Source organism: Pinus tabuliformis, chromosome 3_2 (assembly GCF_031772625.1).
Source record: "Pinus tabuliformis cultivar Carrire ecotype Pingquan chromosome 3_2, CPIR1, whole genome shotgun sequence".
Classification (NCBI taxonomy): domain Eukaryota; kingdom Viridiplantae; phylum Streptophyta; class Pinopsida; order Pinales; family Pinaceae; genus Pinus; species Pinus tabuliformis.
This window is the reverse complement of record NC_142302.1, coordinates 336,295,543-336,313,820: the sequence shown is the minus strand read 5'-3', so window position 1 is coordinate 336,313,820 and position 18,278 is coordinate 336,295,543. Positions and strand designations below refer to the sequence as shown.

The 18,278-nt window shown below is 35.1% G+C and overlaps 1 protein-coding gene across 1 annotated transcript; it reads left to right on the top strand.

Annotated features, from left to right (window-relative positions):
• The first annotated feature begins 13,835 nt into the window (after positions 1-13,835).
• LOC149180861 (uncharacterized) lies at positions 13,836-14,717 on the top strand. The gene has a single exon (XM_089414014.1). It carries the CDS (start codon positions 13,836-13,838, stop codon positions 14,715-14,717), a length of 882 nt encoding a protein of 293 aa, XP_089270140.1.
• The last annotated feature ends 3,561 nt before the right edge of the window (positions 14,718-18,278 follow it).

Here is an 18,278-nt window from a genome sequence, read left to right as displayed (position 1 = left end):
GGGTAGTCAAACAGCCACAAGGGTCAGTTTCACCCTTCGCTATAAATACCCCCTCATTTGTATACGCAAGGAACTTTTTCACCTCAGCTCCTCACACATAGCCTTGAGAGTCTGTAATATTTTCTTTGAGGAGTAAGTAGTGGATCCAGCGCCCCACTCACGGGGTAGTGATGTATGGTGTAACGATGTGTCTTGGAACTTTCGCTTAATTCAGAAGCTTGCTATCAGGCCAACACATTTTCACACATGTATTGCAATTGTTGTAAGACTAATCTTAAACACTTGTAATGCATGTTGCTTTAACTATGTTTAACACTTGAATTAATTCACTTGTTGTAATACATATATGTTAATGAAAATGTGTTGTATATGTTGTTAACGATGTCTTGCCCGTGTTGAATACTCTCCCGGACATTAGATGGACCTTTCACAGAAAACTTGCTATAACAACCATTGCACTTGCGCAGACTAATCCGTTGAGTGTTATACGTGTTATCTTACCTTGTGTGTTGTGGCTGCCGCATTTGTGGATTGTTCCGCCGGAAGCTGTGCATGTCATGTTCTGTTGTGTGCTCCTATCAGAGTTGGGACTACTCCCAACTGACTTGGGACTCACTGGCACACTCTCCCTCTACAGTGAAAGAACCATTGACACAAATGACACTTACAATCACCAGGCACATGAACCTCACTTCTCAAAAGACAAAGCATACCACTCTCATGTGTTGACAAGTAAGAGTTGAGGCAAATATTTAAGATAACGACATCTGGGCCATCGTACCAGATGGGACTCCCACACCAAACGTAGTGAGGTCTAGTTGGGACTTCATAACGGGGTGATCCCCTGAATGTTGGCGGGTCCAGCACCGTCAACAAGAGGATAAAAATCATTCCTTATAATTACTCAAACTAGGCCTAATTGAAAACTATGTAAATCTATTTAACCATGGAAATATTAAACATTAAGAGGGGCCAACGCCATTGAGGTATGGATTTTCATCTAATTTATTAATTTGATGGTGTAAAAACATTAAAGTTTGTATCTCAATTTTTCTTTATCTTTCTCTATATTTGATACATCCAAAGTTCAAAAAATTATTCATTGATAATAAGTTATATAATGCCAATTTTCAAACATTTGGTGTGAGACTCTTCTTAACCTAATATGATTTTTATTTCATGTCCTCCCTTCAAGCTAATTAAGTGGCCATGCATCCTCATATCATGTTACTAGTATAGATTCATTTTCATCATGGATCTAGTAAGCCTTAGGAAGAATCAAATCTCTTGAAGTGTAAATTTCTTTTATGATGCAAATCTTGCAAAAGGTTTGCATGCGCACATTTGTTATTTAAATTGTATTTTTAAATGCATAAATGGATTCAACTCCTTGAAAATCCCCTTGGAAATTTGGAGTGTGTAGATTAAACAGTTTAAATTTGTAATTTACTTTTTGAATTACTTTATTTTATTTTGTTTGTCAATTTGTATGCGATCCTCTAGGCTTGACCTCTGGCTTGAGGAACCTCGACCTAGGGGCATCTAATCCGTCAAAGTCACTAGGGGATCACACCCAACCTAGGCCACACTAGCCTTAAGATGACTGGATTTTTTAGCATGTCTCCTCCTCCTAGCACAGGGAATAACCACCCCCCATGAGGTTTGATCCTCGGCCGCCTTGCTGACGAGGCCCATCTTCAACTGGTTGTGCTAGTGAGACTTAATTACTTAATTTAATTATTTAAACTTGCAATTTACTTTTTGAGTTACTTTATATAATTTCTTAAACGATGGGAAAACCTAACATAACTTAGTTGTCAAACCAGTAGTAGGGACAACAATTAATGGTTGTTATCTCTCAATGTAGGCTGACTCATCACTGTTATTCAAAGTAAAACCATGCCACCTAGAATTACCTGTTGGTGGTCCTATTATTCAAGGAAAACCAAGTCACGTGGAATTACCCATTGGTGGTCCATGACGATGAAGGCTTTCACTCCTGCCAAATGTCTCTAGCTCTTGGGTCATTAACTTGTTGTTGAGAAATGACAACAAGTAATTTCAGTTTAATTTGTCCTTGAATTAAACTGAGAATTAAAATTTAATTCTATTCTCATAGCAACTTTTAAATAGTTAATTAAGTTTAATTGACTTAATTAGCTTAGGAATTTCGAGTTGGAAGTATTTTTGTAGTCATGTATATGGTCTCCCTAAGTTTTAGGGGTCCAGTATGAGTTTAAATTGAGTTGGAAATTCGATTACTCATTTTACTGAGTTAAGTATTGAGTTGGAAATTCGATCACTCATTTTACTGAGTTAAGTTCAGTTAAATTAGTTCCAAACTGTTTGTGGAACTAAGAGAGAGTTAACAATCACTTGGTGCACTAGTGCATCCACAAGTGTCACTCTAGTTAATTGAAGATTCCCTCACTAGAAACTCATGCATGTTGATTCTGAGAAAGACCCAGTTGAGACTAGAGTGCAGGGACAATGTACTATCAATTGTATTATTCACTGGAGTGTAAATATCATGCATGCATCAGAGATTGATCCTATGTTTGGATTGCAAAGTTTGGAAGCATGAATTCCCTTTAAATACGGGCTATTCATCCTAGGAATTATGCAAGAGATTAGGGGCTTGGAGGGTTGTTGAATAAGCTAAGGATTTGGCTTGAGCTAGCTTGTGAGCTAAGAGAGTTGAGCATACTTGTGCGAAATTGTTCTAGTGAGAACAAGCTTTGTATATTCACTCATATTTCTGATATATGCAATACAGATAGCGGGGTTTTAAGCAGTGCCTTTCCCTAGATACATTTTGTGTTATGTGTCATTGATTTATTTTGTTCTTGTTCATATTGTTTTCATCGATCTATTGGCTTTCATTGGTTGAAAGTAGAAGTAGATTCTTGTCCTGTGCTTTAGTAAATTGCATGAGCTTGTGAATCTACAAGATTTTCTACACTTGTTTCCTTAGGTCCTAGGAAGACGAGCTCTTAGCCAAGGAGAAGCAGTTTTAGGGAATACTCCAAGGCAAACATAGTATTGTTTTTAACCATAGATAATATGCAATATACATTTTTGACATAGAAATATTTTACCTAAAATGTTTATTGAAGTATTCTATTTATGGTCACATTGAATTTTTTAGTGTTCAATTTAATTTTTGCTCTTTAGACATTAAATCATTTTAGAATTGAAATAATTTATTTAATTTCTATTAATTGAAATATTTTTAAAGATATATGAAATATACATTTGCAGATAAAAATATCGTATTTATGGTTGAGGGTTCACCTCTCTTTCATACTTGTTGTATAACAAAACATTGTAAAAGTAGAAGTATTGATATTTTATAATGTTTATAATTAAAATTAACTATATCTATATCTATATATATATATATATATATATATATATATATATATTATTTTTTTTTTTTAACTAACTTTATTTTTATTTAAAAAACACATTTTTTGTTTTTGTTTTTTTTTTATTAAATTTGAGAATAAACCTCTTTACACAACACTAACTAAACCATACACATTCTTTAAACTTTATGCTTATAAACTACTTGATATTGTCGATATCCACCTTCTATCACAATGAAAGTATTTATTGTTCAGATCTTTCGGAAAAGACACATTGAGAACAAAAGGTCAATGTGTTTGGAACCTAAATCTAAGTTCATCATCAAGACCAAAATGAAGGGAAAGATTAACTGACAGAAATTTATAAATCTTAGAGATGAAATGGTAAATTCAACACTTAAATAAAACATGTAAACGTTACAAGCTCAAAATCAAATCAAATCAAATCAAATAATTTTGATTTTATTTTAAATTTAAAAATAAATTCTAACCAATTTTATATTATAATTGATATAATATTAATAAATTCATTAATTAATATCTTAAATTAATTAATATTGAAGCACCTAGATACCTACATTTATATTTATGTTTTAAACTCAATAAAAAAAATTAAATTATTGAATGATGTGTGTCTCTTTGTAAAGATAAACTATTCTCGCAATTATGTGAGAGACACTAATACATCAATATATACACAACGCATAATGCGTTAGAATAAACACATTGCATTGAGGTGCTTAAGCTAATAAGACATCATTTTCCATTATTCGGTGGTATTGAACCAGTATTGGTTTTAATTTCATGTATGACTTTGTTTTTGAGATGGAATGGTGTTTCACGCTCTAGATTATGATTATATTTTTTTTCCCTTTTAAAATAAAATTTTAGATGCATTGTATCATTTTATTTTTAAAGATGAATAAGGTAAAAGATGCATAGTATCATTTTCTTTTTAAAGATGAATAAGGTAAAAGAAGTAAAGTGGAGATCTCCCGTGAGGATTTACAATGTTTTTGTTTAAAATGGTGCAATGGTTGTTGTGTTTTTTTTATTAAGTGAGGATGACATAATTATAATGATAACATAAACACATAAAAAAACCAAAATCACATTAATAATGAAGAAGCACATATTTTCAACTCACGAGGCTTTGGATTGACGGTGAATGGGTACACTGTTAAGGCACTCCGTGCGATAGGTCACTGTTTAAATCCCCCGTGGGTGCTTACCTACCAAAAAAAAAAAGGAAGCACAAACTTTCTTATAAAGAGTTACAAGGTAGTCGAGTAAATTCACTTTGTGAATATATAACACAAATAAAGTATGAAAACATAAAATAACTTAAAAGTCAAAGTGACTTTATTAATATTTGTATTTAATATTATAATTGACTAATTTAATATGATATTTACTTTAACGCTTTTTTTTAATGGTCAATCTACTAAATACACCAAGCTTATTTCATAATTTCATATATTTTTTAAGTTTTGTAGGCTTGGTGAAAATCTCCACAACTTGGTCCTCTATGAGGCAATACTACAACTCAATAGATCCATCCCTAACAAGTTGTTTTATGAAGTGGCATTGTGTCTTAAAATGCTTAGTACACTTGTGAAACACTAGATTCTTGGCTAGTTTGAGCACCCCATAATCATCACAGAGTATTGGTGTTGTCTCTAACTATTGCATCTTCATGTTTGAAAGCATCCTCCTAAGCCAAACTATGTCACACAATCTTTTCACTGCTCCTCAATACTTCGCTTCTGTGAGTGAAAGGACTACTGCATATTGCTTCTTGCTAGACCACTTGGCTACACGTGCTAAGGTTGAATACATATCTAGATATATATTTATATCGTCCGCACAAACCACCCATTCTTGACTTTGTAAATCCAGGGAGCCTAGTGTCTTTGTTTTTATTGTACAAAATTCCATAGTCAAGTGTCCCTTTCACATATCTCAACGCTCTCTTTGCTACAATCCAATGCTTTGCCTTATGTGTTGTCATAAGTATAGAGGTGAAAATCACAATATAATTGAAAATAGGCATAGTAGTTGTAAGATATATCAAGCTCCACACTAGCTGCCTATAGATAAACTCATTAACTACCTTAGTGTTAGTCTTGATTGAAAGCTTTAACCCATTCTCCATAAGTGAAAATGAGATTTTGCAATATGCAATTTTAAACCTTTGAGGAAAACTCTCGACATATATTATTATGAGGCAAGAATGTTGCTACTTGTTTATTAGACTTTTGCACCTAACCATTAATGTAGTAGGCCTAAATTAGTCATGTAAAAAGCTTTACTCATATTACATTCAGTCTATTCAACAAAATTTTCCTCGCTACTTGTAATAATGATGTCATCTAAATAACTGATTAGTAGAATGATATCATTACAAATGATTTTGATGTATAGATTGGAATTTGGAGGACTCCACTAGAACCCTAATCCATCCAAGTACTTGATAATATTAATGTACCATGCCAAAGGTGCTTATTGATGGACCTCCAAAATAGGTAAATTATAAGGCCCATCAATCCACTCCTTAGCACAAAAAAACTATATTGAACCCACCTTTTGCACTTAATGATATATTTTCCTAGTTGAATGGGTTCTTAGAAGAGCCAAAGAGGTTTTTTATATTTTATGTTCCTTAACATGTTTATTGTGTAGAAGTTGAAGAGATATTACATGAATTTCAAGAGATCCAACTTTGGAGATATTATTGGGACTTGTTCCTTGTTGCAAGAGAGCCTCAAGTTGGCTCGCTAAGGGAATTTAATCCCCCTCCCTATTGTTGTGAGGTGGACTAGGAGTAATATCCCCTTTTCTAGGGCTTTTTGGAGGGAAATGTAGTCCTCGTCTCAAGGAGGTTGCTCCCCACTCGTTGTATAAATAAGAAACTCGAGTAACGCAATAGATTATAGAAAAATAGTGTGAAGAATAGGAGGAGAGCCTAGATTTGTATTCCAAACAAGTTTTTCTGTAATGTGAATACAATTTCTCAACTAATGGAAGTGATCTCCTATTTCAACTCTTAGTTTGGTTTTCTCTAAGGACTCTGAGCATCCTTGGGCTAGGCCCACCCCAAGAGCTCCAAAGCTCTCTTGTATTATTTTTGTTAGTGTTATGCTTTTATTTCCTTTTCCAACATTTCTGAAAGTTACCTTTTCATAGCACTTATGCATGGTTAAATAGAAGATTTTATGAACAACTCTTTCTTATAGGTTATTTGTGCATTTGATTGTAGTAGTAGCACTAGTTAATGTCATTTCAAATCTTCCATTCCACTTTATTTATCTTGTTGTTGTAAACGTTATTATTCACTATTTTATTTTATTGTGTAAAACAATGTAAACTTTGAAACAGGAACTGATACTGTTACCCGTTTCGTAGAGATAGCAAAAAAGTGACCCGATTTCGAAAAGAGGTGATGCAGAGATATTTTTTTAGAGCATATTTTTTGGCACTTTAATTTTTTTAATGTACATTACGTTTTAGAATGTTAGTGATTTGCATGCTGATTTAAAAAAGTGGCAATTCTGCATCATGCCCTATTTTTAAAAGACCTATTTTTTGTTTTTAAATTTTTTAATATATGAAATGTAAATAATTATTTTCTAAATTTAACAATTTTTGACACTTTAAATTTGTTAATGTATTAAGTGTGGATATTGTTTTTAAAAGTTTCATTTTTTTACACTTTAAAATTTTTTATGTCAGATTTTTTGACATAAAAAAACAAATATATATATATATATATATATATATATAGACAAAAAAGAAAACATAAAAAACGTAAAAATAAAAAAATATCTGGTAGACAAAAAAAATTTAGGAAAAAATAAAACAAAATTTTAAAAAATATAAAATTAAGTAAGTAAAAATAGAAAAAAAAATATGAAAAACAAACTAGATTTTAATTTTTTTTTAGAAAATTAACAATTTTTTTTTTAAGTACTAAAATTAAAATTAAAAAGATTAAAAAAAACAAAAAATATAGGCAAATAAAAAATAAAAACCAAAAAGCAATTAAAATTTAAAATATATATATATATTCTTTCAAATTTAAAAATAAAAATTAAAAAAAAACATTTAAAATTAAAAAATATATATATATTACTAAAAAAATTATTTAAAAAAAAGTATGAATTCCGAAATATGACTTATTATTTTCACCATTAAATATTTCTCATTATTATTAACAATAACATGTGAAAGCATATGCACATGCTGTAATTTCAATGATTCATTTATTAGGGCTCGTTCATTTATTCTTTACTACCTATATTACTTAAAATAAATTTAAAAATTAATCTAAAAAGACCATAATATTTAGATGGCAAAATAATATTTTTTTGTTTTTAAACAAATAATTTTCAAAAAAACACATCAATCTCTTTAAACAATACAAATTTATAACAATTTAAAAAATCATAATTATTAAATATTTAATACATTTCAAATCTATTATAAAAATATTTTATTTAAAACAATTAATTATAAAATCAAATAAATTACACTCCAAATGGATTTCAAATCAATTAAGCATAAGATGGGCACGATGAACATTCTTGGAGAATTTGAACCATCAAGGGAGGGAAATTCCAGATTTTTGTTTGTCTTCTCGTGCTGGCTTGCAGGTTGCAGGGTTTCTGGTGGTTTTTCCGGCTGTTTTTGGAAGAGTTTGGGGATTACTATGTTTTAATTCATAAGAGAAAATATGATTGTTATACTTATGACATTGTTCAAATGATTGTCCATTGAAGTTCATTGAAATTTTCCATGGCTTTTCTTGGAAGTTCATGAAGTGTTTCATAGAATGTTTTCGAGTGGGTTTTCTTGGAAGTTCAAGAAATGTTTCATTGAATTTGCATAGAATACTAATCACTGGTAAATCGCTGATGTAGTTTCCAGTGGGGAGAATTCATCGTGAAATAAAGACTCGTGCGCATGCAAGTATCAGAGTGGGAGCAACTGCAGTTGTGTACATGGCAGCCGTTATGGAGTATGTTACTGCAGAGGTATTGAAATTGGCAGGGAAAGCTAGCAAAGATCTTAAGTTGAAACGCATTACACCCAGGCATCTGCAGCTTTCCATTAGGGGAGACCAGCAAAGATCTTAAGGTGAAACACATTACACCCAGGAATCTGCAGCTTTCCATTAGGGGATACCAGGATTTGGACACGATGATTAAAGGCACAATTGCAGGTGGCAGTGTCATTCCTTACATTAAAAAAAACATTGTTTCAAAATCTCAAGCTTTCCCAATTAAGGTTTTGGAAGCTGGGCGATTCTGGGAATCGCCCAGCCACCGCCTGGCCACCCGTGGGGGTGCAGCCCAGCGGTGGCTAGGCGATTCTCTGAATCACCCGGATTCTAAAACCTTAATTGAAAAAGAGACCAAGATCTGGACACGCTGATTAAAGGCACAATTGCAGGTGGCCGGTGTCATTCCTTCCATTAATAAACCATTGTTTCAAAATCTCAAGCTTTCCCAACCTTTTTCAATTAAGGTTTTGGAAGGAATCGCCCAGCTTCCAAAACCTTAATTGAAAAAGGTTGGCATGCTTTGGGAAAGCTTCAGATTTTCAAAATAATGCTTATTATACAAATTTATATACTTAAAACGATATATCTTTATGTAATGAATTTTTTTTAGCTTTCAAATATACTTTTTATGTTTTAATTTTCTTACCTTAAATTATAAAAAGGTGTCAAAATATCTTCTTATAGATTTATGAAAAAAATTAATATATTTTTATTTGTTTGGAGTTTTTTTTTATGGGAAAAAAGAAATTACTATATTTTTATTTGTTTTGAGTTTTAGAATGTCTCAATGTAGATTTATTGAAGCCATTTTCTTTTAAATATAGTTTTATTTGATTTGATTTTATTATATTTGATTATAAAACACAAATCTATAAAATAAAAACAAAAATTAAAACTATACTTCTTAATATATATATATATATATATATATATATATATATATATAGGATTATATTAAATTATAAAAAAAAATTAATCTATACAATTTTGTTGCTCTGTTTTATTATTGAAACTCATTTAAATTTAACATTATTACTTTTTCCACTTAAATTTATTTGTTACCACTTGTTAAACTAAGTTACGAATCGATATGAATAATAAAAATTTCATTCCAAGAATTGCTACCTTGGCTTCAAAAGGAAGAAAGGAAGTCATGAAAAAATTAATAAGAAACACAATCGAAATTATATTAAAAAAAATTAAATTTTTTTGAAAATATGTTTTTCTTATTATTTAATTCTTTAATTTTTTTTTAGTTTTTTAATTCTTATCTTTTATAGGTTAATTTGTTTTTACATTTTTGTGATTGATTTTTTTTTTTTTTTTGTCTTTTTTGTTTGTTTGATTTTTTATTTTTTATTTTTAATATTATGTTTTGTTTTTAATATAGACATTTTTATTTACCTTTTGTTATTTTTTTTTTACTTTCTATTTTCATTTTTTTTCACTGTTTTAATTTCTGTTTTATTTTTAATTTTATGTTTTTATTATTTTTTTGAAATTATAATGTTTTTTGAGTCATGATAAAATCTTTTACACCATTATTTCAAAATGTTGTAAATTTACCCTAGGAAAAAAAAAGTGTTATTCCAACATCAACATTTTTCGTTTTGAGGGTGTTTTTTGCACAATTTTTGCACCAAAAATTCATTTTCACTGCCATTTTTAAAACATGTTCAAAATTGACCCTAAAAAAAATCGTCGTTCTAGTATACACACTTTTCGTTTTTAGCACTATTTTTCATGTTTTTTCGCGGTTTTTTGGCTAGAGTTCCCGTTTTGAGTTTATAGTTCCCGTTTCAAAGTTTACATTGTTGTAACTAGTTTTTTTCAACTACATGAAACACACAGAGTTTGGTTGTACTAGGATAAATTTGTACTAGGTTGTCTTAAAGCTTTGATCAGGTTGATATTACCATTTTCTAACATCTCCGTAGTTTGCTTACTTCTCATACTCGCCTTCTCTCTAATTTACATGCTTGTTGGATTGTCTCTTGTAGCAACCTATAACCAACCCTCCATTCTCGCTCAACTTTGCAATAAATGATTGATTTCACTTCTTTATCATATTACAAAACTATTATAACACTAATAATGGAACTTGTAAGCATAGAGACTCTTGGAAAATGTAACTATGTTCAGTCTTCAATAATGTACTTGTCAAAAGAATAAAGAAAAATAATTAATATTATTATTATTGTGGCTTATTAAAGCATGGGTTTCATGCTTGGGCCACCATGTTTTAGGTCAAAGTCCCCATTGAGGACTTCTAGGATTTACTCTGAGTCTATAGAGTTATTGTACATTTAAATAGACCATTCTTAGGCTTTTTAATCATGTAAAAAGGTTAAGTATTCAGTCAAATATGAATTATGTAACCTCCACACCATGTCGGCCTAGAAGAAGATCAAGTCGACCTAAGGACCCTATTCGACCCCACAACAAGCCTATAAAAGGAATCACATCGAATTCATTTGGAGCATCATTCTGTCATCAAGTTCGAATTCTCTTGTAGTTGGGAAGAAGTGCGAAAATCTCTTGTTGCTGCGTAGAAGTGCGAAGTTCTCTTGTAGCTAGGAAAATATGTGTGAAGTCTATTGCTAGGAAGCTGAAGTGAATGCGAGTTTGCAAAAGTATAAGGAGAAAGGAAAAATCAAAATTTTGGTGCCTCTCTCTCTCTTTTTCATGTTCTAGATTAGGAGAATGAAGTCTCCTAAGTTTCATTGTTTCCGGAATCTATCAGTTGCCGTAAGTTGCTGCCCTAGTCAAAGTTGCTAGAAAGAGGTTGAAATTTGGAGAGGCTAACTTGGTTTGGAGGGAAGGTTTTGTCTTGGTCTAGGGTGAAGAGTCTCAAAGAATACTATTGAAATTAAGAATTATCTTGACTGGGTTTTCCCCTCGAGGGGGGTTTTTCCCTGGCATGTGCCTAAATCTGGTGTCTATTATTTTATGTGTTGCTGCTTTTGGTAATTGCTTGATGAACTAAAGAAAGAAGATATAAAGAATCGTAATAATAAGAAACATCACAAGTGATTATCAAGAATAAGAAAATCTTTACTGCCTTTCTGATTTTCTAACATGGTATTAGAGCTTTGGTGAAGGAGGAAGAAAAAGGTAGTTTCAAGCACTTGATCCATTCATAGGTACTATCTCAAGGAAGGGGTCTATTATATTCAAGGAAGATGTATAACTCAATCAAGGGTGAGAAGAAACTTGAAGGAACATCTAACTTCAGATCCTAGAAGAAGAGGATTGACTTAATCCTCAAGAAGAACAAGGTGTTGGATTTGGTAAAAGGAAATGTAAAGAAACCTACAGAAGAAGCTAGTGATGCCAAAAAAACAAAATTTAGGGATTTAGAATTGGTGGCTATGCTCTGATGGTAGAAGGGATAAAATACAGTCTTGTCTCATTCATATCTAACATCGATCATGCCCAGGAGATGTATGAAGCCTTGTTGAAGTTGTTTACTATTAAGAATATTGGGATGACTAAAGAAGATATTGTGGCAACCTTCTTTGTGAAGATAAGTATTTCATGTCTTCTCAGTTTTGGGTTCATGTACTCATTTAGTTTTGATTATATCAAATACTAATCACCTTTCTCCCTCTATTTTCTTGATTAAGGAAAACATCTGCAAGAAGGAGGATCTCTCAAGACAAGGTTAGTCAAGGATCAAAGGTACGATTTAAATACAATGATTAAAAGAATTATTCATTTGATGATCTATTACTAACTTTGTTATGACTAGACGTATTGAATCTTAGTGATTCTTGTTTGGGTGATTCATCTCTTGATAAATCTACCCACCCCACTCATATTCTTGATTGACTATATAGAACCCTAGACAGGGTCTGCTAAAACCCTAACCAAAGGGTATGCCAATATGAATGTATGAAACCCTAAACTACTTAGGGATATTGTGAAATGCTAGTTGAAGCTCTATTGATGATGTCTTGTTTGGGATTTTGGTATGATCGGGAAATCCTAACTTGTTAGGATTGAATGATAAGGTATAAAATCTCGGAACCTTTGAAGTTTTGGTAATGTCGGGTTTGTTATGTTTCTACATTGGAACCCTAACTCATTAGGATTTAGGGGAATGTGTGAGAAAGACCCTTATACTATCTTAGAAATGATTTCCTTGGTATGTGTGTGTTTGTCTGATCAAACCCTAGTGTAATCAAGATGGTTGTGTGTCTAACTCTTATTGATATTTGTGAAGTTCGGTTTGACTAACACATGATATGAAATATATTTACATGATAATGAAATCTAGGCATATATATACATATGTCCTTTTGGTTGGAGTTCTATGTTGGTCTAGGTCAAATGTATTTATGTTATTGGAGACATGACATGCTTATGTATGGTTATGCATAATGTTGACCTAGTCATTGATGGTCATAAGTCTTAGGATTTAATGGAAGTCTGATGTTGGGATACCCCCACACATACCAACAGTATGCATGAATATACATAAATACATCTGTCCCAGGTATTTGACTCACTGTTATAGACATATTTGGGCACTACAACCCCAATCACATACGTCCATAAACCAAGGGCTTCTAAGTCCCTAAAAGTGTTGTTTCATACCCTAAAGGAACAAGGTCAGCTGATTACATCATCTTCCAGAAGTTCTCCCTGAAAAACTAGTTAGAACTGGTCAGAACAGGACCATACAGATTGCTCAGTGCTAAGGGTGTGATGCATCTCACCTGCCACATGCAAAAAGTGCCATGCATACTGGAAAGCCCTTCTGTAGGGTGCGATGAGCAAGAGTAGACAAATGGCAAAGGCAGTTGGCTAGGTGGAAACCCAGAGAATCTTCTAGAAACTGCCCATTTGACACTTGCCTCTCTGAATTCACCCAGGGATAAGTAAGAGATCATGAAATCTCCAAGTGGAATCAAGAACTAGCAAAGAGATGACACTAATCAGAATCCCAGAAGCTGACTCACCCACCTACAAACATCTATATATGGATCCCTCATCTTAGAGATCCAAAGGCTGGAATTTTGTATTTTTGTAAGGAAGTGTTGTTGGTTTCTCTGTGCAACATTGTTGGGTGATCTAAGATTTTCATGACGCGAAGAGGGCTTTCATGCTGGGAGGATGGCGCTGGGTCAGACTAATGGGTTGTAATCCTCTCTTCTACTAATTCTATCAATAAAGCTATTTGAGTTTTCCTCCATATTCTTGTATGTCTTTGAATCTTGAATTGATATATGCATTTGTATGGTCAATATATATCTGATCCTAATGAAGATTCATGTTCCCTTCATGAAACTAAATAGAAAGTACAATATTGTGTTCTTCCGCTCTGCTCCCCGCCTGCTGCAGCTTGCCTCAGCCCTTGCGCTCTGCGCCCTTCAGCCCCCCCGCGTCCCCCTGCCGATCCAATGGAGGGCAGCGGGGATCCTGATCCCCCTCTTACACCTCCAGAGGTGATGGCCTTTCGCGCGATGATTGCCGCTGGAACAAAGCGCCCGCCCTCAGGTACGCAGAAGAAGTTTGTGAAAAAGCTGGACTCGATCCCTTCAGTAGCTTTACCTGAACAAGAAACTTGCAAAGCTGCAATGAACCTTGCGGAGAGAGGCCTCATAGGCCAGTTCACAGGTCTCTGGCCATCACCTAAGTCGGTGGAGGATTGGACTCAAAGGAACTGGAAACCCCTGATCAAAGAAGGAGTTAAGAGCTATTTCGTAGGTAAGGGTTTCTTCGTGTTTGTCTTTGAAAACCCAGAAGATAAAGGCTTGATCTTCAGAAATGGACCGTATTTTATGGGGTCGCAGGGCCTATATTTGAACAAATGGGCACCAGATTTTGACCCCACCCAGGACATCCCTACTGCAGTCCCGGTCTGGGTCAGGCTCCCTCATTTGCCATTGCATTGCTGGAACCAAAAATCCCTTCAAATCATAGGTAACGCCCTGGGAAAATATATAGATCAGGCAGCGAGAAAAGACCAGTATTCATGTGCCCGTATTTGTGTAGAAGTGGACTTAGAGGAGGGGCTACCAGAAGCCATCAATCTCACTGTAGCTGGGTGGTCGTATGTCCAGGAGTTGGACTACGAACAGTTACCCTTTAAATGCAGACATTGCCACAACCATGGTCACTTTGCAAAGAACTGCAAAAAGAGAGCAGAGGAGCAAGCAGAAAAACAGAATGGGGAACAATGGACCCTCGTCCAGAAGAATGCATCCACCAAAAAAAAAGGAAATGGAAAAGGTTCCACGGAAGGAGATCCTAGCAACAGTAAAGCCAACCAGGAAACATAAGCAAATCCTAAAGATACGGACAAGGATCAGGCTAATCAAGCCATCCCAATCCAGGAGAATGAAGAACAAGTGGATATCCCTATTATAAACAAGGAGGCAGGGGAAGCAATACAGAGGGAGGCTAACCAGGGCAGCCCATCGAATCCCACATATGCAGAGATAGCAAAGAAAAAACCAATTGAAAGCTCTAGCTCCTCAGAGGATGAAATCTATGAGCGCCAAACGAAAAAAGCAGGAAGGAAATCCCGTAAAGAAAAAAGGGAGGAGGAGGCAGAGAGACTCAAAACGCAAGGAAGCCAAGCCACCATAGAAATGACTATTGGGTGAAACACCAGACCAAGGCCCTCCAAGGGAGGGCTCAGCACCCCCTCAAGCAAATAATGAATCTCGTCTCTTGGAATTGCAGAGGTCTGGGGAACCCCTCTAAAATAGAGGCAGTCAAGGATCTTATGAAAGCGGAGCCCTCAGATATCCTCATGCTCCAAGAGACCAAAATAGAAGGGCATGCCCTTCTAGAGATCAGCAGATCAAAGTGGAACAAAAAAGCAGGCAAAGCAGTCAGCTCAAGGGGTACATCTGGAGGGCTGGCAACACTCTGGAATGATGACCTTTTTCAACTGGAAAATCACAAGGAAACTCAGCACTGGATCCAAACTGAATTGATGCACAAAACAAGTAAGCTATCTATCTCCCTTTTTAATCTCTACGTACCTGTCTCTTACCATGAAAAGAGAGAATGCTGGAACTCTTTATCAACATTTCTAGAACAGAGTTCCCCCAGCAACATTATCATAGCAGGGGATCTAAACATTATTATGAAAGCAAAAGAAAAGAGGGGAGGGACCCCATGCTAGATGAGGTGGAGGATCTCTTCCAGCGTTGGGACTTGCTGGACTTCAACCCCATCAGAGGCATCTACACATGGTCTAATAATAGAGTGGGAACGGATCACATCTTAGCTCGGTTAGACAGATTCATGGTTCAAAGCTCCATAATGATGAACAAAAAAATAATAACCACTAAAATTTTGCCCAAACTGGCCTCGGACCATAAACCCATCCAGCTCCTCCTGGAAGATGAAGAAGACCTAGGACCCATACCTTTCCGATTCAGCCCCCTATGGATTGAGAAGAAAGGCTTTGAAGAGACAGTAAAGGCAGCCTGGGACAAATCATTTATGGGATCTCCTAGTTATGTCTGGGAGAAAAAGCTAAAGGCAACTAAACATGCGTTGAAGAATTGGATAAAGAAGCCAGAATACACTCCTACTGAGCAAAGAAAGGAGTCAGTCCAGGCATTGCAAAATTTGCAAACAGAGATGGAAAACAAATATATAACTACAGATCTGTTGGAGAAAGAAACGAAAGCTCAATGTTCTACACACCAAACCTTCAAAAAGGAGGAAGAATACTGGCAATTAAAATCCAGGAGCTTGTGGTTGAAGGCTGGAGACAGAAACACCTCCTACTTCAACCGTCAATATAGAGCAAGATTGACCAGGAATCACATAGCAGAGATCAAAACTCCAGAGGGCAGTGTATGCAAAAGTTATAATCAGATCAAGGAAGCTGCAGAAAACTACTTCAGGAACCTCTATAGGAAAGAAAACCACAGCAATGATGAAGAAATTGCTGAATTCACGACTAATATTCCCACTCTGATTAGCCCTGAAGAAAATGTAGTCCTCTGCAGGCCAGCCACGGAGGAGGAAATTATTAAAGTCATCTGGTCCAAGGATGCAGATAAGGCTCCCGGGCCTGATGGATTTACAGTACATTTCTACAAGGCGTGTTGGCACATCATAAAAGTCGACCTATGTAAAATGATAAGCGGATTCATGAGAAAGGCTAAGGTAGGCGGAGGAATAAATTCTACATATGTCGCTCTAATCCCCAAAGAGATCAATCCGGAGACATTCACAAGGTTCAAGCCGATATCGTTGTGTAACGCCTCATACAAAATCCTGGCAAAATTGATCGTTAACAGGATTAAGCCGCTGCTAAAAAAATTGATCTCACCTTCTCAAGGCGGATTCGTGGAAGGCAGAAATATTATAGACAATGTAATACAGGTCCAAGAGATCATACATTCCAGCAAGCAGCGGAATGAAAAAGGCATGTTGGTCAAGTTAGATATGGCAAGCGCCTTTGACAGAGTGGACCGTTCATTCCTCTGCAAGGTCCTGCTAGCTTTTGGTTTTTCGCATCAATTCATAAATCTAATTAAAGCCTGCATAGGAAATCCCTGGATCGCCCCGTTAGTCAATGGCCGCCCCACGAACTTCTTTCAAACTCGGAGGGGCATCAGACAGGGATGCCCCCTCTCCCCGTCCCTGTACATCTTAATGGCAGAATCACTCAGTCGAAAACTTGCTGAGGAAAAATCAAGAGGCACCATCCCGCGCCTTAAGCCATTCCATGGAGCTGAAGCCCAGAATCATGTGTTATTTTCTGACGATACAATTCTTTTAGGCGGAGCTACCACAAGAATCGCCAGAGCCATAAACGCAACCCTCAAAAAATATTGCAGAGTCTCAGGGGCGTTAATAAATGAAAATAAAACTGAAGTGTATAGCTGGAATATAGAGCAGAGGGAGCTATCAGATATAACCACGCTTCTGGGATTCAAAGGACAGGTAAACTGGGACAAATTCAGGTATCTGGGCCTCCCCATCACATCAAGAACGAATAAAAGATCGCTCTGGAGCGAAATAATTTCGAAAATCAAAGCTAAAATTGCAGCGTGGGGAGGTCACTGGCTGACGAAGGGAGGAAAGGTAATTTTAATCAAAGCAGTACTCTTAGCACTACCAATCTACCAAGCAACGTTCCTCCTAGCTCCAAGAAATGTGACAGAGCAAATTTCCAAATTTCTCAGAGACTTCCTGTGGCAGGGAGGAAAGGGAAATGAAAATAAAATTCATTTGGTGAAATGGGACGTGGTTAAAAAAACAAAGGCAGATGGAGGGCTGCAAATCAGAGAACCACTATTTTCTTTGACGGGGCATCTAAAGGTAACCCAGGAAGTGCAGGTGCAGGGGGAGTCATATACTCTACAGATGGGATTGCAAAAGACTGCTTCAGCTGGGGACTCGGCCAGAAATCTAACAACCAAGCAGAGATTCTTGGGCTACTGAAAGCATGCAACATTGCAAGAGACAAAGGAGTTAAGGATCTCCAAGTGTTTGGAGATTCAGAGCTAATCAAGGATAATTTTAGGGGCGAATGTTCACCCTTTGGCGAAATTAAGGGGTTTTAAATTTTTAGTGGGCGAATATTTTGTATCATAGTACATTTTTACAAATCACCTCAAATAGCCCACCTTATTTTAAGGGAGAGGGTAAAAAAGGTAAATTTAGCCCTTGAAATTAGGACTTACAACCTTCCATTCGCCCATTTTCAAGAATAGGTTTTATTTAAGTGAATCCATTCGCCCATTTTCAAGAATAGGTTTTATTTAAGTGAATCCTATGGGCCAAATACCATATTTATAAAAGAGGTATGGTAAATTAATAAAAATAAAAATAAATGAGAGGTATGGTAAATAAATAAAACATTTTTT

Excerpts from the sequence above, each read along its gene's own strand:
- LOC149180861 (XM_089414014.1), top strand. The coding sequence starts at position 13,836 with ATGGAGGGCAGCGGGGATCCTGATCCCCCTCTTACACCTCCAGAGGTG.